General features: G+C 39.8%; 1 protein-coding gene across 2 annotated transcripts in view; it reads right to left on the bottom strand.

The window, feature by feature from the left end:
* The window catches only part of EMB (embigin), a 38,046-nt gene extending 14,773 nt beyond the window's left edge, over positions 1 to 23,273 (bottom strand). For both annotated transcript variants that reach the window (XM_058680131.1, XM_058680130.1), the window contains exons 1-4: positions 22,829 to 23,273; positions 11,501 to 11,590; positions 840 to 1,026; positions 524 to 612 (exon numbers count right to left, since the gene is read on the bottom strand). In XM_058680131.1, the coding sequence (XP_058536114.1) occupies positions 524 to 612; positions 840 to 1,026; positions 11,501 to 11,590; positions 22,829 to 22,961 (499 nt within the window). In that variant the 5' untranslated portion in view covers positions 22,962 to 23,273. The remainder of the gene's footprint in view (positions 1 to 523; positions 613 to 839; positions 1,027 to 11,500; positions 11,591 to 22,828) is intronic.
* Positions 23,274 to 23,739: the final 466 nt, after the last annotated feature.

Genomic DNA, 23,739 nt, shown 5'->3' with positions numbered 1-23,739 from the left:
CTGTTTTTTCTTCATAACATATCCCTGTCCTTAAGTGACATGGGGCTGTATTTTTAAAAGTCCTAACTTAATGATAAAAAAAAAAAAACCTTTGTGCATTTTTCACTATTACAAATTTCCAGAATCCCAAGTTGTAGCGCCATTGACAGAAAATGTCAAACTCTATTCTTACAGGTTGAGCGTATACCAACTTAGAAAATGCTGAATTTAGATGGCTACAGAATAAATTCAAGATACTGATACAATCTACAAAAACATCAGCTTCCAGCTTTCAACATTAAATTCCGTGCTTTTCACTAAGGGAATAGAACTGAAGGATACAAACCATCTTCAAGTTGCCTCTTGTGATTCAGCAGAAAGCATATGATTTACTTCCAGCAGCATTTTTTAAATTATAGTAATTTTTAAATTTTTATAAATTTTAATTATATTTTTTATTATAGTGATAATTTAAAACTTGGGAGATTCAGAAGTTTAGAACAATAATGATGAAATTATTATTTCCCAAGTTGTTAATACTGACCTTTAATATTAAATGTTCCCCTCTGCATCTTTTCATCTTCAAAGAAACAAGAATATGTTCCCAGTTGTTTGCTGTTAACAATGGTGAACCTAAAGATAATTCAAGTTATTAATATAAGCTTAATTCTCAACAAAAAAGCCCTCTTAATGAAAGTGAAACTACAGTAATTAATCAAAATTTTCAAATCAAAATGATCCTGTAAATACACAAAGTAGAATATTAGGATAACACTCAAGTGAGTATAAAGTGAAAAACGCACACTTAGAATGACACGAATCATTGGCCTGCAATGCAGATTGAATTTTGGCGTACTTACGCGTACTGGGTAGACAAGATGTTTCCTGTTGTATTGATGAGATAACGATCCACCAGTGGTTCATTATCTTTTCTCCAAGTCACATTTATGGAATTCACATCTCCAGATGTTGTGAACTGGCATGTGAGTTCTACATTACAAGACCTTTCTAAAGTGATATTTTTTTCCACTGGCATACTGGGATGTTCTGTTAGCCATAGGAAAGAAAACAAAATGTGCTGGGAGTTACATTCAGGGAATCCATTTTAGAAAATATTTCAAGTTATTAACAATACTACAGTATCACAGTTCCTTAACGTAACATTCATTTTACCTTTAGAGCGCATGCCTCAGTCGACACAGATCTCTGTACTTTTCACACTCATTGATAACCACAGCTAAATAAAGTTTTGAATTATTGCTCATATCATCATAAAAGCATGTGGGTGTGACAAGATTTACTCAAAGCTATGTAGCTGAGATACCTAGCAGAGAGCAGAACCTGTGTCCGTGCCCTGAGAATGTAACAACTGAACAACAGCAGAACAACTGTGACGGAAGATGCACAGCAGCAGGTAAGGGAGGAGTGATAATTTTCTCTTTTCAGGAACTCTGCTGATGGTTATTACAAGAACATTTATTGTGTGATGTGGATTTGAGCCATATACCGTATGTTGTCCTTCCTGCTCAGAACCTACAAGGGATGGGTAAATGTAGAAGAGTCAGAGAACTGAAGACGTGCTCTGTAGTTATGCTTTTAACTGAGTTTCAAACATCAGGATGAATCGCATGCATATGTTGAAGCAATTCAGACTGTGCCAATAGTGCAGAAGGCATTTAAACAGAAGGCATTTGAGGGAATGAAGCCTCTTTTCTAACTCAAAGCAGAGCTTCCCCAGAGAACTCAAGTGTCCTAAATGCCCATCCCCAAGAGCAATTAAGGAAGACTGACTCATCCCAGAAGTTTCCACAGGACACCTAAACAGTGTTGCAGAACTATTAAATCTCCTATCTCTTCTCCTAAGAGAGAAGTCACTTCATTTTCTCTCTGTGTTCTTTCACCTCCCCCCCTTTCACTGTTACGACAACATATGGCTGAAGCTGAAGGAAATCAGGTTAAGTGAATCAAGTCAAGCACAGCTAGACACATACACTAAATGTTCATATGTAGATGGAAGCCAGAATAGTCACTACCAGAGCCAGGGAAAAATCTCATTTTTCTTTGAAGGGCGTGTGTGTGTGTGTGTGTGTGTGTGTGTGTGTGTGTATACAGCCAAGCTTAATGTTGATTACTGGGAAAAAAAAATGGAAAACTACCAAGCTTGTACCATGATGGTTCTTTACTAACTGTACTGCTGGCTAGAGAAGGAAAATTTTCTTTTTATAAAATAATTCAAGCAAATAAATAAAAATAAATCATAGGAGCCTAATATTACAAACAATGCTGCATCTCTCATTAATCAACAACCTGAACATTTTGCATCAACCACTGAAACAAGCTACAAAAACATAACTAAATGGAAGAATACCCCACCACCTAGGACGTCATCTTGTCAAAAGCAGGGAAATCTTGAAACCAACCAAAGCTTTAGATCTATTTCCATTTATTTACTTATTTATTTATGAAGTAGGGAGACACACAAAGAGCACCCCTTCCTCCATTTCTTAATTCAGCCTTAAATAACTAATTCAGCCTGACCCAAGGTCAAGAGCCAGGAGTTCAGGTCAGGTCTCTCACAACAGAAGCAAGGGCCAACCTCTTGAGCTATGACACTCTCTCCCGGAGTCTGCATTGGTAGGAAGCTAGAAGCAATAGCAAAGCTGGGAACTGAACTCAGGTACTCTGATGTGGAACATAAGTGTTTCATCCTACCTCTTTTCATTATTATTGTTATTATTGTTGTTGCAATTATTATTATTATTATTATTATTATTTGGCATGATGCTTGATTCCCTCCCCTCCCGTCCCTATGCTATTCCCCTCCTCTAACTCCACTTCTCTTAACTCCTATGCTTGCCACCTATTCTAAGTCCATTATAGAAAAAATATAAGCTATATTTCATTCAATGCACAAGATGCAGACATGTGAAAACTCTATAAGAAGAACTATCTGGGCTTTTTTCAATAGAAAATTAAGAAATGGAGACAAAAGAGCCATACTTGGGAAATTTGAAAATTATATGATACTTCTTCTTAGAAATGCCTGTGGAGGTGAGCATTGTGGTGCAGTGGATTAAGTCACTACTTGGAATTCCCGCATCCCATACTTTAGTATCTCATTGCAAGTCCTCAGTCCCCACTCCACTTCCAGTCAAGCCTCATGCCAGTGCGCACTTGGAAAAGGCACATTACACATCAAGTCAGCACATGAAACACCCGAGGACTGGTGATGTGGATTATTGGCAGACATTCCACAAGAAACAGAAAGCAGAGGACCTACTGTACATGTGCAAGAACCATGCACGGGCCTGGAGACACGGAAGGCTTGACCCCATTGCATGATGTTTTATTGTCTCTTGGAATGCTGCCTGAGCCTTTTCTTCCCACAGTAGAGCTACTTATCTACCCTGAGCTTGGAACTGTTACGGGCTACTCTGACCTTGTGGAAACTTAGCTCATCTGTGCTCTGCACATGTGCTTTCCCACCACTTGCACTATGTTTTTGTAAAAGTGTAAAAACCCTCACTTTCTTTGTTTCAGTGTGTCATCCTGTGAGATGATGGCAACCCTAAGGCCATGATAAAAAATTCAGTTCTACATGGTTTTGTGTCCTTTGTTAATTAATCCCCAACATACTTGGGTCCCTGCCCCCCATGTAGAAAACAGATTGAGATTCTTGCTCTTATCTTCAAAGTGGCCCAGCCCTGGCTGTCGTAGACATTTCGGGAGTGAACCAGATCATGAAAGAACTTCCCTCTGCCTTTTGGCTATGTCTCTCTTTCTCTTTGTCTCCCTCTGTTTATGTCATTCAGATCAATGAATAAGCAATCCTAACAATATCATTAAAAGGAAAAAAAATAAAACTAATATTTAAGGATGTAACATTTATTAAGCTTCAGTAATAAAACAATCAAAGTGGTGAAATGGAAATCAGAATAGTATTAGATGATTGTAAGAAGAAATACTGCATTTGAGAGGGGTCACTACATCATATAAACCAATTTCCCAACATTTTATCATGCCCAATAATGCCATGGAATTCAGAGCACAATACAGAATGAAAAAAAAACTAGAACATTAGTAAAATGTTAAGCCACCTTTAGCCAGGTTTAAAACTTTATAAAACGCTTCCTTAAGCAATGACCAGATGCCCTATTTGCAAACAGTGAAGTACAGTTCATGTGAAGTGCTTCGTGAGCACCTACTTGAAATAACTGCTTGTGTAATTGCAAATTTGCTGAACTGAATTTTATGCTCAACAAAAGAAACAACAACAACAACAATAACAAAACCTGGATACAGAAAGACCTTAAAAGGAGTCAAGTTATCTAGGGACAAACAGAGCATGTAAAAACCAAGGGATTTACACATTTCAGCATATTTGTTGAACACTTTCTATATGCCAGATATTATCCTAGTTATTAGGAGCAGGATAGAATGTTTCAGGGCCAATGATATTTGGTCCTAAGCTCATGTTTCTGTGACTTTTCCTCACTGGAGCCTTTGTTCCTGAGGCACACTTAAAATTCAATCCTGTGTCTCAGTCAAATCTCTGTCACAAAAATGTACTTCACTGGTCAGTTTCCTTAAAGAAACATCTGGCTAGATCCTCTGTCCTCACCTGAACTCCAGCTGCAGTGCACATATTCTGGGGTGTCACCCTCTTCACACTACCACACTTGCTGACTCTTAGGTTAAAAACAGCCTCATTACCTAACCCAGTGTTCTCTTTCCAGAGCTCACGTCTTAGTTGATGCCTCAAAAATGTTAGATGTTGTTATACATCAATTCCTTGAAATTCCCTTTCCTTTGCTTCTAGTACATACTGTTGAACAGCTTTGATTTAGTATTAAATCTTTTAACATTTTCCTGATCACATCAAAGTCTTCTATTCATGCCTAAAACCTTGATGCCTCTCATATCTTGCTCTCTTGTCTCTGTTTCTCAATTTGACACTCCCGTGTTGGGTTTTCATACACGTATGTTTAGTTGATTCTCCTCTGAAAGATCCATCAAACTTTCCTGTTCTCTTCAATCCTTGTTATTATAGTTTTCATTATCTTTCACCAGAACCAGGCAAATGATTTCCAAACTTCTATTAGCTAGTTTCTCTTCTTTCATTTTGAAGTAAATGACACCACATCTGTCCTTCTAAGAGCAAAACTAAGATTATTTAAGTACTTTGATTGGATGGATATCTTTCATTTGCAAATGAATTAACTTTGTGCTGGATAGCAGACTCCTTATTTATAAAATGGGACAATACGTTATTTCACGAGTCTCCGAAAAATGCTATTATAAAGAAAGCACTATCAATAGAAAGGTACTTCAAAGAGTTTTTGAAAAAAACAAAATTAAAGCAAAAACTTAATTTGGTGAACAACAGTTTGAAATATACACATGAAAGGGATCTTTGAGAAATCCATGAAAAAATAAATTAAAAAGAAGCAACCATTCATGCGTTTCAAATAATTTTTACATCTGTATGAGTGATCTTCTGATCCCATTTTTTCCACAAACCTCCTGAAGTAACCTTACCAAATGTATCAAATGCTCTATAAATGTCCACATACTTCATCTCACCATTTTCCCTTTGGAGAATATAACAAAGGATATGATGTTTGGTGCTAAGATTTACTTACATCATTATCATACCATTTAATTTTAACAAACGCTCTGTGGCTCTGACGTAAATGTCATGGTTGCTATACCTACATTAGAGGCAAGACAAATAGAAGTTTAGACTGTCTTGACCAGAATAACACATGAAGGTCGTGAGTGAGCTGAATTTCCAATTTAAGTGAGATTGAGCCAGACTCTCATGACCAGTGCATGCAAACTCTCAAAATATGAAATCTTCATGAAAATAAGATTAACTTCTTCATTTTCCAATGGCTGAACCAGGATATTAAATTTAAAAAAAATACTAGCAGAAATTGAAGCGAATTTATAATGTAGGATTACAGCGATATATGTGTGATGATAGATGAATAGTATGACTACCACATTTAAACTTCCACATTGTTAATGAAATGCTTCTTTTAGCTTCAAAAGTACGAAAAATGTTCAACCACTAACAAAATCTTTTCTTAGTCAACAAACTAAGGTGAATGCAATGTATGTTCCAACTTCCTCAATATTATGCAATTGCAATCTGTTGCTGTTAGAGTGTTGCAAAAATAGCCATGACCTCTGCACTTTTAAAACTATGCTCACTTTTTCAGTTTCCCAACATATTTTTAAAAGACTGTTCTTAAAATCATAATCTCTGTCTAAATCCTGTGGTGTTTTGGTAATTAATGTTTTAAGTCTGTAGGTCTTTCGGCAGGCTTCAGAGAAATGATTTACAGATCTGACTGGGCCCACTGAGGCACCCGTTTCTTAAATATCACTTGAAATAAAATTCAACTATATTCTTCTATAAAGAAATTCTATTATAATTTTTAATATAAATTAGTGTTTGCAAATATAGCAGAAACTTTTACTTTAGAGAGCTGTGCACACCGCAATATACATGCAATTGATAAGATAGGACAAATCTCATTAAGGTCAAGATAGGAAAGATGGAGCCCCAGCAGTCTGACTTTTTTGTTACCTCACATTAGAAGTTAATAAATTTGTTACACCTGAAATACATATAAAGGAGCCAGAATCCTTACCAAAACAAGAAGGCCACACTAGAAGAACCAGTCTTGCTTTTAACATTAATACTGCACTTTTCTTCATATGAAGTTGAATGGAATTTATAAAATAACTTTTCTAGATGGGATATCTTAAACTTTATAGCCAGAATTTATAAAACACTGTAAGAACTTGGTCTTTGATTCTTGTAATTTAACCTATTTCCAAAAGTCAATTTCATATTGAAGTAAAGAATCATGATCTTTTTTTTACTGATTAGGAAGATTCTAGAAGCTGTATAAAAAATATCCTAGAGAAGATCTGGTTGAGTTTTACCCAACAAAGGACCTGTCTGTTAGTGTTTCCTCTGTTCCAATTATCACAAAGGTATTAATATATTTAATGATTACAACTCTATTTCCCAGACTGATTTAAGAGAATTTTAAAGTCAAATAAAAAATAATACGCAGTTCCCTTTAAATTTTTAACATTATAATATTTAATTTTATAATTATAATTCCAACATTATATTTTAACATTATAATATTTAACAATTTTTAACATTATAATATTTAATTTTAACACAGAGTAATAATCCAAAAATAAAATGTTTTGACACTACGAATAATATAACAACCACATTAACAACTTCTCTATAAAATAGTTCTGTGAAAACAATGGCAAATGATTATCTTGCTTTAGTCATCAAATAATTATGTTGCTATTATTGTTAATAAAAAAAAAGTGAATTCCAAACTGTGGCCCATGGGTGCTTGTTATATTTTAGATAACCGGAATCAGAGTACCCTTCCACCTCACAGAGGTTGTGCAAGTGGCAAAGCTCCTTCATTCACTATGGAAGCCTAAGAACCAAACACTCTTTCACTCCATGAAAGTAATCATATCATCCCACTCAGAGCTTTAAGAGCTAAGTTATAGACCTAAGACGACCCAATAATACAAGCAGGTGTCTAGCAATGGTAGTGCATCCATAGTCATTTATCTGTTCATTCAGTGCTTTCTGAACATCTACTATATGCCTGCCATTTATCCATTCATTCAGCAATCTTAATAATGATTCTACATTTGGCCCTTAGGTCTGATAGAGAGGATGTACCAGAAGAAATATCATAACCCAACTCTTCTCAGGGCTCCTTCCTGTCTTCCTTAGATTTTTGACACTTGCAGAACTTTGTTTTCAACTCTGCAGGGCCAAGTCCACTCAAGAATTAATTGACTTAATGGATTACTAATTGATTCTGTTTGAGACCATAAAACTGGCCCATATACAATGATCAAGATTTATGCCGAAAACTTCATTGTATTCTTCCACATAAAAACTAAGATTTTAATAGAATTTGTATAATTTCATAGGTCCAAAAGTTCTAGGGTATACACCATTTCAGCCCCAGAATAAACTCTGAACTGTTAGGTCTCTTTGGAAAGCATTGCTTAAGATTACCTGGGGAGCATCGTCCTGTACGGCACAAGAACCTACGTCACAGAAAATCCAATACCTGCTCCCATTCCATTCCACACCCATTACTTCCTTATTGCTTTGGAATCACAGACTACAAATTTGTAGCTTGCCCTACCTTTTTTGCACATACAAATCAAAAGTAGCTATTGTCACCACAATTTGCCTTCGGTTTACATAGCTTCTGTGCCTGGACAGATTATCCCTATTTGTTTTGGACTTTATTGCACATCTCACTTGAACACAATGGAATAAAGGAAAAGCAAGTGAAAAAAAAGTCAATTCGTTAGATTATCTTGTTCAACCAACCATTTACATTTTGAAGTGGATAATTATAATGACTTTCTATATCATTGCAGATATGACAGAACTATTTTAGAAACAAATCAGAAGAAATCACGGTTAGAATAATTTTGTTATACAAAACTGAAAAATGTGTTGCTGCAATGAATGAAGTTTAGAAGGAGGGTATAGAAGCATTCAAGAGTGATTTCTTCATTCTGTCATCTTCTTTCCCTCAACATGAGCATATGCACAGAACAAAGTATTTAAAAATACGTGAATTTTATCCAAGAGTTAAGAGTAAAGCAAGACAAAACAAGAGGGTCCACAAACAAACTGGTGTAGTATGCTGTACATATTGGCAAGCACGGGAACCAGGGCAGGGGGCGGGTCTGGTGGGGGTTGTTGTGGATCGCTCCGACTAGGTTGCAGCTCCACTGGTTTATGTGAGGGCCGAGTGTGTGCTGGGCAGAATCAGGCTGGACTGCAACACCCATTGGTTCCAGTGGAAAACAGCACTGAAAACAGAACCAACCCAGCAATTGCAACCACCAGCTGATTGGGGTGATGGTCTGTGTCGGGCCCTATACTTGCAAGTACATACAAGAATCTGGTCTGGGAACACCTCAGACAAAGTTTCTTTTGGGACCTCCCCAGTCGAACTGCTGGACTCAGAACCCTAACCATGAAGAGAAGTGCAGGTTCCATGGTCTGCCACGGAGTGCAAGTGTCAGAGCCGAGCCTCCTTGGAGGCTCAGAGAGAACAGTGAACAGCATAGCCAAGTGCACATGGAGGATATGGCAGTCTATCAGAACCTGCAGAGGATACCTGGCACCACAACTGTGGACAGAACAAATCAATCAACTACGCCAGCCATATGCTGGCAGTGAAAAACTGGGCAGAGACTCTAAGGTGGACTATGCCAATCAGTGGATTCTGCAGCGGTTTCATCGTGCTTGGAATGGCGAGATTGGCAGCAATTCGTAATTGTTGAACTATCAAAACCCTTTGAGCAAGACCCTCAGAGCATGTCTCACATCGGGGACCTGGAATGGGTGGGAGGCTGGGTGGTGCTTCTCCTTTTATCTCCTCCTTTACCCCAGATACACAAAAAAATGTGGAAGTAATAGTCTTACCCACTTTCCTATAGCCCTTGAACCTTTGTGTCCTAATTAACTATGTAAAGATTGTCAAAAATAAAGAAAAAAAAAAGAGGGCCTACAAGCATGGAATGTAAGTGGAGAACTTAACACATCTCTTTGATGACAGATTTCTACGTATTATATGTGCTTATACTTTGATATCAGTCTTGGAGATCTGGATCTCCTGGCATCAGTGGCTAAGCCGGTAGAAATGTAATTACCCAAGTCTCCTTTCAGAGAATTTAACTGTGCATGCCGGTGCATCTTAGTGCACACTCACAGGCTATCTCAGGCCAAACGCCTACTTCTGAGCTGGGGTTCCCACAGCCATCCTGTTTAACTTTGTTCTCCCACATTCACCCACCAACACATCACTTTTACTTGTTTACCTTCCTGTGCTTGACACTACCTGGCTTAAAAAAATTGTTTTATTTACCTTTGTATCCATAGTCTCTCCAAGGAAGGAGAGCAAAAAGATAACTGGTTTGTTCACTACTTCCAACTAGACTCTCAGTAAATTTCAGTTGAATTGATTTTAATATGGCATGTCTCTGTGTTCTATTGAAGATGTGGCTTGGGATTTAACGCTCCGAGGCAGGGATTTTTAAATGCCAGCTAGAGAGAGAGATGGGAGAGGATTACAATGACTCAGGCTCCCTGTCCCACTTATGCTATGTCCTCTGCTTGTTACTAAGTGCACTCATCCAAGTTTTGATGAGATGCATTATGAAATATTAAGAGTGTGATTATTAAATCATCTATCTTGCAGTGGTGAGGGAATAGGGCTAGCTGCCATCTTTCTCTCTCTCTCTTTTTCTTTCTCTCTCTCTAGTTATAATGGCATTGTTACAATAAAGGAGTAACTAGGAGCTACACCTGCTAAGCCAGTTAAGTAAATAAGTAGCCTGGAATCAAATAAAACTCCGTCTCAGGTCCTGCTGTGGGGACTGGCCTGGTGTTTCCAGGCCCTCGTTGTACTGGACACCTGAAGTCTGCCCAGCTACAGCTGTTGTCAAGCTGGACTGGGAATCTAGAAACTTTGATTTCACATGAATGTTTCTTAAAGAAACCTTCCATCCAAACAGAGGCAACCAAAGCCTACAACAGAGCAAAACTGAAAGAACAGGAAACAGCATGTCTTATGCTTGTCTTTTACAAATCAGGACACACTTGAAATATTGGGTAGGGACAATATATCTGAAAACTGACAAGAGCCATGCAAGATCATGAAAATGTTCCCTGAAAAAGCTGAGTACAAACATGATGTTGGTTTCAGCTTGGGAAGTACAAATGCATAGTCACGTGTACACGGTTTAGTCACAGCAAACAGAAATGGGGGGATTTACTCCTAAGACTCTCAAGCAGTTAAGTCCTGGGCATGTAGAACAAAAAGAAGCTATTGACATTTTAAAAATAAAATGGGGAGCTTAAAAATGTTTCAATCATATTCTCATTTTAATATCACCAGATTAACTAGTCTCAGGAATTTAAAGAACTCTACAATTACTTTTGAAACACTGGAATCTCAAGCTATGAAAGCCAATACACACACACAGTCAGGTTTCATTTTGAAATTCTTTATGTGTTTTCCCATAGTATTATCATGAACTTATTTGATAGCACCCTCAGCTTCTCTGGCTAAAGGTTTGCTGGTAGGTGGACAAACCCTCTCAGTGCAGAGTAACTGAAGTGGATATACCTGTAAGAACTAATGAAAACATATACAGAGTACTAAGTAAGTCTCCCGCTTCTCAGGAGCCCCGGTTCCCGACAGGCTTTCTCAGACCATGCAGGTCAGGAACAGCTGAACTCAGACCACACTGTCCTGTCTGTGATCACCCATCATGCCACAGGAGCACTGCAGAAGGTACACGTGTGTTTTTACCACCAGATTGTGAACAGGGATCAGCACTTTATGAGACAAAAAGCAATGGCTTGAATGTTTGAAAAAGGACAAGTTAGGTTGACATTGCATTATTTGCAATGTGGCAGATTTACCTGTCAATGATATGTTATGAATTTCCAAGGAAAGATTAGAGTACTTAGCCATCATTTTTTCTCGCACAGGTAGACTGGTAAAATTTGCATCTGTAAGAAAGAGAACATGTGATTACATATTCTTGCTGAAACTAACTACCTGACAGTTTAAAATAGCTAAAAAAAAAAATGCCATTGGTTAGTCAGAACAGAACACTCATTCCAGGGTGCTCTCTGCTTTATTTTCAAATATATATTTAAAAATGCACTGGTCTAGCAAACATGACCAAATTTCTCATTTTCTTATCCAGCCCAAAAAAAAAAAAAAAAATCAATGACTCACACCAGTTAGTTTCATTTACTAAAGAAGAAGTTCCATTTTCTGAAGTGGTGTCACAGTGTTAGAAGCTAAGCTTCCAGCAGTGATGCCAACATCCTGTTTGAGTGCTGGATGGAGTCTTAGATGCCTTACTTCTGATCCAGCTCCCTGCTTACTGCCTGGGAAAGCAGCAGAGGATGACTCAAATCCTTGAACTCCTGCACCTATGTGAGAAACCCTGAAGAAGCTTCTGGCTTCACACTGGCTCAGCTATAGCCACTGAGGCCATGCGGGGAGTGAACCAGCAGATGAAACAGAACAGTGAGCATGGTAGCGCCCAGGGACAGGGCACACAGCATGGTTGGGCAGCACACTGCACCTCCATTTGTTTTCCAGCTATGACTATAGTTCAGGTCGGTTAGCAACTGAGTTTCTATTTCCTATCACTTTTATCTTCTGTTGAGATTTTCATTAATGAAATAAGGTTTCACTTCCAACCATTCACTCTCTTCCAAGATTTTTCTGACATAGCCTACTATCTTCTCATGTTGGGATCCAGACCCTAACATCTTAGAAAATGAGCCGCATGCTATCAAAGAAATCAGAGGGGTGGAGAGGCAGTGCTAGAATATACAAGCTGGTGTGGCCAGTTGAAGTATTGAAAGTACAATCAGACAGCCTTAAAGCCAGCAGCACCTGGACCCTTAAAGCATGAATTCTGATCATTCTCTCATCTCATCTAAACGAGTCCCAAGGGTAAAAAAAGAAGACAAATAGTTTCTGATTTCTGCTTTGGAAAGTCCCGCTAAGAGACAAGATATACAAATGCTCAGAGTGGAAAAGCAGGGTAGTCTATAGACGCTATTAAAATAGTAACAGAGGTTAGTTCTTTGTTCAGACATTTTTTTAGTCAAAAAAGTGAGAATATAAAACTTACTGTTGCTAGCAGGAGAAGAACTGGCAGGAGGCTCATTTAACTAATGTTGGTGTTTAAAAGAAGTTGGCTAGGGCCCGGCGCCGTGGCCTAGCGGCTAAAGTCCTCGCCCTGAACTCCCCGGGATCCCATATGGGCGCCGGTTCTAATCCCGGCAGCTCCACTTCCCATCCAGCTCCCTGCTTGTGGCCTGGGAAAGCAGTTGAGGACGGCCCAATGCATTGGGACACTGCACCCGCGTGGGAGACCCAGAAGAGGTTCCAGGTTCCCAGCATCGGATCGGCGCGCATCGGCCCGTTGCGGCTCACTTGGGGAGTGAATCATCGGACGGAAGATCTTCCTCTCTGTCTCTCCTCCTCTCTGTATATCTGTCTGTAATAAAATGAATAAATCTTTAAAAAAATAAAATAAAATAAAAGAAGTTGGCTAGAGAGCAGGCAGACGTGGTTTGAGTACTTCCCTGCAAGAATGAGGCTGAATCACACACACACAGAGAGAGAGAGAGAGAGAGAGAGAGAGAGAGAATAAAACAAAAGGGCAGGAATTTACAGACATTTTGTGTCCTAGCCCAAATTCTTCCACAGGCTTGCTACTTAGAATTTCAAAATGTGATAAACTTCGCTCGGTACTTTGACAATAAGACTCTACCATAAAACTTAACTTCGTAGGCAAAACAAGGAACATCAGAAAAGCTGTATATATATTAAGGGACAGTGCCAAGCCCATGGCATTCATTTCTGAAGCTGTCACAATCATTCCTTTCTTAATCAGTGTGGGAAGTATTCCACCTGCCATCCTTCTATCGGTAGCTGCAAACGTACCAAAAAAAACCAGTAACATCTAATAGTCATTCCAGAGATTAAAAGATTTTTTTGTTCCTCCTTTTACAGGGGAGTTGGGACATGAGAGTATTGCATTAAAGATTTGTAGAGCATCCGAATTTTCATCTGTGACTTCATGCAAAACATCAGAACAGGCTCTGCTCAGATACTGCTCAGATATTGCCAAAATGTGTACATTATGCTATAAACACTTTCAGACGAAATGGATATGTCATCATTTCTTCTTTTTTTTAAAGATTTATTTATTTTTATTGGAAAGCCAGATATACAGAGAGGAGGAGAGACAGAGAGGAAGATCTTCCATCCGATGATTCACTCCCCAAGCAGCAGCAGCAACGGCCGATGCTGAGCCAATCTGAAGACAGGAACCAGGAGCTTCCTCCAGATCTCCCACGCGGGTGCAGGGTCCCTAGGCTTTCAGCCATCCTCAACTGCTTTCCCAGGCCACAAGCAGGGAGCTGGATGGGAAGTGGAGCTGCCGGGATTAGAACCGGCACCCATATGGGATCCCGGTACATTCAAGTTGAGGACTTTAGCTTCTGCGCTACCGCGCTGGGCCCATATGTCATCATTTCTACTTGAAACATTAAGGTCACATTTTTACATATTTAATTTTGATCTTCATTTAGTTGAAATAAACAGAGAAAGAAAAGAGTGTAAGAAAGACAAGCAATGGCATTAGCTTTTAATATTGGTTTTTATTTAAATAAAAAAAGTTGAATGACATCTCAGATGAAGAGCAAACATCCTATTTCCTACAAAATCTCTTTCCTCCATTTTAAACTCTTTCAAGTGTCTGGGTTTTATTTAGAAAAATGTTTCTAATTCAAACATAGTTAAATATTTTTCACTTTTGCTTCAGTTGCTATGATATGCATAGTTAAGACTATTTAATCTGCACTTTAGTATTCTGACATGTCATTATCAACATGCAAACAGACTACAGAAATATTACATCTTGATCATTGATAATATATGCTATTCTTAAAATAGAAGTTTGGAAACTAGAATCTATTTCCTAATAGAACCAAGATGACATAAAACCAAGACATCCCACAAAACAAATAGTAATCCTTTATGTTGTTATATTAGTAAATAATACCTTTATCTATTTTTAAAATAAATTTTAATTTTTAATAATGATTACATGGTAGATCAGGGTTTGAAGGATTGAGGCTTAGGGAAAATTGGATGAATTGATTGCTTCCAAATTTACTATTTCTTCTTCCTCCTGGGACAAAGGGGAAAACCTAACTATCAAATAAAATACTGCACATAAATGCATTTCAAGATTTTTATGTGGATTCCAGGAATACAATATTCCTATCCACCATCCATAACTGCATTAACAGAAGGAAAACAAATAAGGATACGTATACTTTGAGGCCTAGATACTATATTCCTAAGTTTGTTACAAATAGAAGCAAAGGGAAAGAAACTTTGTCAAGAAATGCTACCTTCTCCTGATGTGGGCATGTATAAGCTAGCTTTCATAACTCAGGAGAGATAAAAGCTAGATGGGAAGCTGATTTAATGTGTTTAGATAACATGAGGTGAACACACACCGATGATCTTACATCAGAGTGTCTGGGCCGTAGTCCTGGCTAACTCCCTCTTGCATATTTCTGTGATCCTGTACGCTGTGAGGCAGCAGCTGATACTAAAGGACTTGGGTTTCTGCCACCGCATGAGAAACTCTGAGTTCCAGCTTCAGCTTCACCCTGGTAGTTGGGAGCTTTTGAGCAGTAAACCAACGGGTAGGAGACCTCTGTCTCTACATGTTAAACAGAATGAAAATAAATAAACATTATTTTTGTAAGAGTAAATACAGTTTTTGCAACAAAATGAATCACTGTGAACAGTGGGGAAACTCTGATGTTTAAAATCCCTTGTGCGAGAGTCATTAAGAGAATTTTCTAGTAAAATTTAACACCAAACAAAATTCTTGTAAAAAGTAAAAACTCAAAAGATTAAGTGGGGATCCTATTGTTTATACAGGCTAGATTTTTTTTTAATTTTATTATTATTGGAAAGCCGGAAATACAGAGAGGAGGAGAGACAGAGAGGAAGATCTTCCATCCGATGTTTCACTCCCCAAGTGAACCGCAACGGGCCGGTACGCGCCAATCCGATGCCGAGAACCAGGAACCTCTTCCAGGTCTCCCACGCGGGTGCAGGGTCCCAAAGCATTGGGCCGTCCTCGACTGCTTTCCCAGGCCACAAGCAGGGAGCTGGATGGGAAGTGGAGCTGCCAGGATTAGAACCGGCGCCCATATGGGATCCCGGGGGGGGCTTTCAAGGCGAGGACTTCAGCCGCTAGCCCATGCCGCCGGGCCCTAGGCTAGATTTTTTTTAAAAAATGTTTCTCCTGTTATGCTATTGCTTGATAAGAATTAGATTTAGATGGTGGTTCTCAGCTGGGGGTGATTTTTATCCCACAGAGACCATTTGACAATGTCTGGAGATATGTTAGTTGTCACAAATGGATTAAGCTTACAATTTTTATTTTGTAGGTTGTATTACTTTTCATAAAAATTTAGCATAGTAGGAGCCAGGAAAAATTGGCACAGATTTGACAGCTTAGACCAACAATTGTTGGGAGAGGCATTTTGTAAAGAGGTTAACAAGTGCACTTTCCACTTTGAAGTGCCTGAGTTAGAGCTCAGCCTCAACCTTTGACCCAGTTTCTTGGACATGTGCATTCTGGGAGACAGCTAATTACGGCTCAAGTATGTGGGTGCCTGCCACCACGTGGGAGACCTACATGGAGTTCTGGGCTTCCAGGTTCAATTTGGCCCAGCCCTGGTTGTGGGTCTTTAAGGAGTGAAGCCAACAGTTGTAAGGTCTTTCTCTCATTCTCTCCCTTCCTCTCTTTTTCATCACTCCTCTCTCTGTTACACTGCCTTTCAAATAAATAAGAATAATTTACTAAAAACAATTGCATATGTTTATTATTTTATGGTGCTAAAAAGTAGAAGTGTGGAATCAAGTGCGGTAGGGCCATACTCCCATTGAAAGCCCCAGGAAAGACTCTTTCTTCCTCTGCTGCTTCCTAGCATCTAGTAGTCCCAGGCATGCTTGATTGACAGCTGCATCACTCCAGTCCCTGCCACTGTCGTGATGTGAGCATCTTATCTCTGTGTGATGTGTTTCTATGCCTGAATGTCCATCTCTCTCTCTCTCTCTCTCTCTTTCTTTCTCTCTCTCTTCATACAGACCAGAGTCATGAAGTTCAGGGTTTGCAATTTATCCTAATCTAGTAGTAATTCATTTTAGCTTTTAACATCGGCAAGCATCTCTCCAGAAGGGTCACTTTCACAAATGCTGCAATTTCAGAGTTAGACTATCCTTTTAGAGTACACAGTTCATTTATGACTTATGTAAGGACCAGTGATGCTACTAAACATTCTACAACGCCAACCCTACTCCCAGCATATACAGAAAAGAATTATACAGTCCAAATGGTCATTTTGGCCAAGATCAAGAGATCCTGATTCCAAACACACATTTTCTCAGCCCACCCACTTCAACATGATGACTTTTAATAATCTTGAAATAATTCTACGGCCCTGTGATCCCATACTAAGTAGTTTACCCGAAGATATTTTATGCCATGAGTATTTCTTGCCACAGCACCTGCTAATCAAACCCCTCCTGCCATGAGCCATTCTTGAGGACTTTTTAGGAAGAAAACTACATGCTAGACTCAGTGCTGAAATGCAAACTGGGAAATGAGATAGAGTTGTTAGCTAGATCATTGGTTAAGGCACAAAAACACTTCAGGCTTCAAGATCAGTTAAATTTCCCTTTCAATATTCCTATAAAAATTCTATCTGGGTATTAGGGACAAATTACTAGTAACTTCAATTACTTTTAAAAATGTCAGAAGAATAGAATTTTCAGTAAGAGGAACAGAGCCATCATTAAAGATAATATGTATTAGTTGTATGCTAACATTTCTTCAGAGTTTTCTATGCTTGGATAGTGAAAATGCTTTATTAGAAAAGTTTATTTTACGCAAAATGTTTTAAGCTGCATATCCCAAATTGTTTATTTTTGAGGTTCATTTTATATTGTTAAACACGTAATATGAACTATTCAAAATTAGCCTCAAAAGATTATAATCTAGGACAAACATCCTCAACATATGTAAACTATTAAGTGTAAACTATTATAATCCTTTGGAAAACAGAAGCTTAACACCTATGTTAACTTGAGCTTTCTCAGAAAAAGTTCAACTAATTATTTGTGGTTCTCTTCAAACATGCTTAAACAAAAAAGGTTTCAAGAAAAGTAAAAATTTTGTGAACTCATATCGTATGACCCTTTAAAATACTCTGATGTGTTTCTCATGAAGGATATTCCTCCAATATCACACAAATACATATACCAATACTATTATTAAAAATCATGAAATTAACATGGGAACTATCATCCGTATACTCCATGTGAGCAAAAGTTCGAGCCCACCATCCCTTGTTACTAGCTGCCATGTCTCCAATCTCCCTTGCTCTGCAACAGCTCTGTCAGTCTAATTTTCATGATCTTCACACAAAAATTCCAAAACAGTCTTATTAGAATATGACTAGATTGGAAGCAACCCCCTTTGGAAAGACTATCACACAGTCAATGCTGTGCTCTTCTCAATGGATCCTATCTGATGGCACACCTTTTTTTCATCCTTTGATAATTTGATTAAAACGGTATCTGCCACATTTCTCCACCATAAAAATTGCTCTTTTTTTCCTTTGCATTATTAACAGTTTTGTGAAAAGTGACTTTAAAGCTAGGTACTAGTTTCAGCTGCATTAGACTTTCCATCAGTACAACTATATTGTTAATTCTGAGATTCAATTTGTCCCAGATGTGTCCAGGGGAATGCCTTCACACTGGCTATTGCATCCTTCTGACATGACTCATCATTCTTCAAGCAATTCACTGCTGTCTGACAGGAGATATTCATGCTGATGTGATACTTCCCATTCATGAAATCAGCCATTTCTCCAGGAATCTCAGTTTACTGCTAGGGAAAATTAAATTGAAAAATCCCAGTGATAGGTGCCAAGAATTCTCATTGATATTAAGGAATCACTGCTTCATGTGATGGAACAGAGCTAATATGCTAATATAAATCTTCATAACCACACACATGCAACATATACGTAATAATTGTCATTGATGCACATGCAATATGCATTACATGTCAAATGCACATGCATTACACATATATGCATTTCGATCCATATAGTGATATATAGATACATATAGACACAGGGAAAGAAAAAAATTAACTCACGAATTCACACATATAATACCAATTGCACTCCAGCATCACAAGATACATTTTGCTTTTTCCAATGTTTTAATTTTACTATTTCTGTAGCGGAAAGTCTGGATTCTGTCATCCTTACAAGATCTACTGATTCCATACAATCTCCTTCATAGAACTTAGCAACTGTTGCTGCTGCATTTTGTCCACACGGAGAAGGAGGGTCCTGCACTGGCCTGTCCCTCCTGCATTCTCTGCCTTTATGCTTTACTGAGACCCAAACACCACTGGTCTGGTGGACACAGCAGAGAAGCCTGAGCCACGTGTCTCAGTTCAGAGATCCTGTGCTGGGCCAACCCTTCACGGGGTCCATTGCTTGGCCCTACCACTGTGCTCTGGGCCAAACTCCAAGTCTGTATGCTCAGCCTCCCACACCCTGAGTTCATTCAGCTTCACCACCCACGTCCAAGTGAAAATACCTCCTGTTTCTTTGCCTTCTAACAGCTTAGAAGACCACTTCGGGAAAGATTAGAGGAAAACGGGGAGACGGAAGAGAATGACAGATGACCAAGAAGAGGAAGAACAAATTAAGTTGAACCAAATCTCAGCCAATGTTTATATAATGTTATTTTAGTTGTGGTGATAGATCTAGTATCAAAATTTTGATGTTTTGGAAACATCACCGTTTAAGGTGGGTTTCAAGATAATATTCAAAGAAGATTAAATACCTTTAAGGGTTTAAATGCCTTCAAAGGATTTAGATGCCTTTAAGGGTATAAATTGGCAAGGAAGACAGCATGTGCAAGTTAATGAGGCAGAAATGCTCTTCCTTATGTGAAAAAATAAAGGAGCAATGGATGGGCAGGCATTTAGCCTAGTAGTTAAGATGCTGGTTCAGATATCCACAGAGCATATGGGAGAACTTCGGTTTAGTACTTACCTCTCTCCTGAATCCAGCTTACTGATAGTGCAGATACTTGGAGGTGGTGGTGATGATTCCAGGATCTGGGGTCCCCCACCCACATGGGAAGTGTCTGGATTGAGTTCCCAGCTCCCAGCTGTGATTGAGGCCAGTCAGGATACTTGGAAAGTGAACCAAGGATGGAGCAATTTTTCTCACTTCTTTTGCTTTTCTCCTCTCTCTCTCTCTCTCTCTCTCTCTCTCGTGTATGTGCCTGCCTCTCAAGTGAATTAAAAAAAATAAGAAAACAATGAAAGCAGCCACAACAATAATTATCATTATATCTAAAATGGCATGAGAATGGATAAATATGACTTCAGGCAGGGACCAGATCAGGTAAAATTTTATATTGTGCATTATAGATTGAATTGTACCTCCACAAACAAGATATTTTAGGTGTCTATGTCCTAGAAAAGGGGTGAGAAATGTCTGGCCCTTGGGCCATCTGTAGTTGATATCATCATTTGTTCTGGCGCTGTTGAGACAACCTCAGGCAGGACTAAAGAGTCAACAAATCTAAAGCAGGGTGCTTTTCTTCAAATTGATAGTGCTGTGATGTTCTAAATATCTAACTGCACCTTAGAAAGCATTTTCCCATGTCTGCCCTAGAGCCTCCTAATGCAAACCCGGTTGGAGATAGACAACCAAGTTAACATGAGAAAACTTCACGTGACTTCACTGCAAACATTTTAGAAGATATAAACATGATCCATCGCTGCAATTTGTTCCCTGGGATAGTAATAATGATGACGCATACATATTTCCAAATACATAATATTCCTCCTTTACAGAGACCTTTTATATTTCTTATTTAATTGCAAGGTCCTAAAAGAGTGCAGATAAGTGCCTGGGCCTGACTTTACTCCAGGATTCAAGCATCAGTGTGTCTTTCAGCTAAAATCAAACGTTTCAACTCACACATTGCACCATCGGTGGTTCTTAATTTTCAGATACACCTAGGTACCGTACACGGACTATGGAGTGTTGCATTTATGTTTTGTGTTTAGGAAAACAGGTTTTAGAATCAGATTAGTCATTGCTGAATTTCCTGCTCTGCTACTTAACTACATATGTGCACTTGGGCAATTACTTAAGCTAAATCCCAGTTTCCTCATCTGAAAGCCAGGAATAATAAAATCACACAGAGCTAAGAATTAAAGAATGCAGTGCATGGAGTATAGCTGTTGCATACTACATATGATAAAAACATAACCACTTTTTTATTGCTATTTGCTCCAAAGGCTTAAGTTAATGGAACACTTATCTTCAAGCAGCTCAAAACATCTACCTAGAAAATATTGAGTCAGCCTCACAGTACCCTTCAGCAAACAGGAAATTATAATTCATGGAAATCAGTCCAGAATCAAGAAATTAAGCTCAGCTTGCCTGACAATTTGTAACCCTGGCTTAAAATTGGAATACTAACTCATACCTTTTAGATGGCACATCATTCCATAATTCTAGCTAAGGCACAAAGACAGGACTTACACACACACACACACACACACACACACACTGACCTCTTTCATTTACGGTATTTACATCTTTGTTTATTTCACTTCCATTTGTTTCCTATTTAATTTCTCCAAAAAAAAAAAAATCTATTTTGAATTTTAACGTTGATGCCAACAGAACACACATCTACCTAACCATGCAGTCTTTTGTCCTATCATTTCAAGGTAGTGGTTTCCAATCTGCTTAAGTTAGACAGGAGGGAATTCCTGACCTACCTAATGTCTAGGCTGAAACCCGGGGAAAATACATGTTTCTGAGGACAACATCTTGGGATCCCCAAGTTGTTAAAGCTCTCTGGCGATTCTGACATAGGCACGTTAGAAAACCACAGTTCTAGGACCAATCCAGAATGCACTGGTTCTCAAAAGTGTAAGACCATGAAGCAAAGAATCAGGGATAGAAAACTTAGAGATATTCAGGACAATTCTTTGGAAGTGGAATAATGGAAAGGTGCTACAGGGTGAGAAACTTTAGAAACTAAAGCATGCCAAACTTTTGGACAAAGTGTTAACCAGGCCTTGGAAAAGGCTTTATTACAAGAGCGCATCTTATCCTTTGATTATTGTTCCATCTTTATGTTGCAAACACCTACATGCCATTAACTCACAAAAATAATTCCTATAAAAAGTGGAAACCCATGTATAAAATAACATCTGGATTTTAGTAACTGGTGGCTCATGTTTTACCAGTTTTGAAAGGTGGTGTGAGTGGTGTTATCATCAATGACTACTAATATTGTCAACATAAAAAGGTGATGCTGAAATGGTAGATTTGCCGTTGGCTTTGGTAAGGTTTTGCACACACATCCCTCTGTTGATTCAGATTTTAAACAATGAAGGAAGGATGAAAGGAGGGAGGGAGAAGGAGGAAGGGTGGGTGGGGGAGAGAGAGAGAGAGAAAAGAAAGAAAGAAAGAAAGAAAGAAAGAAAGACAGACAGACAAAGACAAAGAAACAAAGAAAGAGAAAGTGAGAAAGGCAAGCATTTTCCCCCAAGCAAATACCACAGGGTAAAAACAGGGTATCCACAGCATCCCGCAAGGTGTAGGGGCTTTGCCTGATTCCTTTCCACCCTAAGGCAAGGCCTCAGGACTAACTCCCTTGCTTGGAGGAAGAAAAGAGGTATTCTTTGAGCCTTACCCTGAATTCAAGTGAAAGGAGTTGGCCTTAGGGAATGTGGCTCAGAAATCAAGCCACAGTAGCAGAAGCCAAGTAGCTGGATGACTCCCGCATCCACCCACGCACTCATCATGTTCTTCCTAGGAAAAATCAGATCCTGCCTTACTCTGACTTGGTGGGACAGTTTATTCAGTCACCCCAAGGAGCGCAGGAGCCGGAGCCGCCCAGTTCTCTTTTCAGCTGAGGTAACCCAAGCACAGCCAATAGGAGGTCACCGTCGCCACCCGCACCCGCCTGCATCTCCGTGCCTCTCCCCATCGCCCCTGCCAGGGATGCCCGTGGGGGCCCAAGCCTCACGCGCGCTCCCCAGCCGGTCCCTGTTCCCGTCACACCTGCAGGTTCCGGGTCTGCTGAGCTCGGGCGCGCTGCAAGAAGGAGACACAGGAGAAAGGGCAGCCGGGGTTGCCGCGGCTCCTGGGGACCCCGGAGCCCCAGAGGCCCCCAAAGACCAGGGAGAGTCAGCATGGCACAGGCGGGTCAGCAGCGATTCTTGTCGAGGCTGCTCCCGGGAGAGGTTCACCGTCGGTGTTTGGAATCCTGGCGCACACTCGCCAGTGGCCCAGCGCCTGCTGCCAGTCCCGGGGACAGGACACGCGAGACGAGGCGGAGTGGGAGGGGCCCGGCTTCTTGCCCTCCTCCCCCGAGATGTTCTCACCGCGCCGGGAGCTGGCTCAGCTAGCGCTGCGCCCGGCCCTCCATCAATAATGCAGCCCGGAGCCGGCTGTGGGGCCCCAATGGCGTTGCATCCTCGGTGGCCCCTGCTCGCTTTTGCAGGTTGGAGAGAGAGTCTGCTGAAGACGCCAGGCAGGCGGGGCAGGTGATGTCAAGCCAATCTCCCCTGGGAGAGATTGAACCCCCCTCCCTGCTCCCCATCCGCACACCTGCTCCCTTCTATCCCCAGCAGTTTGTCTGAGGTAGGTGCGTGTGTTTATTTTGCTGAGATGCATAAGGGAGAGGACACTTGTCTGCACACCGGACACCTCTGAGCTTCCTTGTGAAGGAAGCTTATTGTTTTCGCTGGTGGAGGGCGGGCTACAGCTGCCCTAGAGCCTGGCTCTTGGCTCTGTCTGACAATCACACACATCCTCCCCTCTGGCTTAACTGGTTCTGGCCAGATTAAGGTTCCAGAAGCCCAAAGTCCCAGAGTTTGTCCGTCCTTGTTTTCCTTTAGTTTCTGGTCACCACCCAGAGCTCCAGAAACAAGAGCTACAGTAAGGAGATACTGTGTAAACGCACGCAGAGG

This window comes from Ochotona princeps, chromosome 23 (assembly GCF_030435755.1).
Source record: "Ochotona princeps isolate mOchPri1 chromosome 23, mOchPri1.hap1, whole genome shotgun sequence".
In the NCBI taxonomy this organism is placed as follows: domain Eukaryota; kingdom Metazoa; phylum Chordata; class Mammalia; order Lagomorpha; family Ochotonidae; genus Ochotona; species Ochotona princeps.
This window is presented reverse-complemented; position numbering and strand designations above follow the sequence as displayed.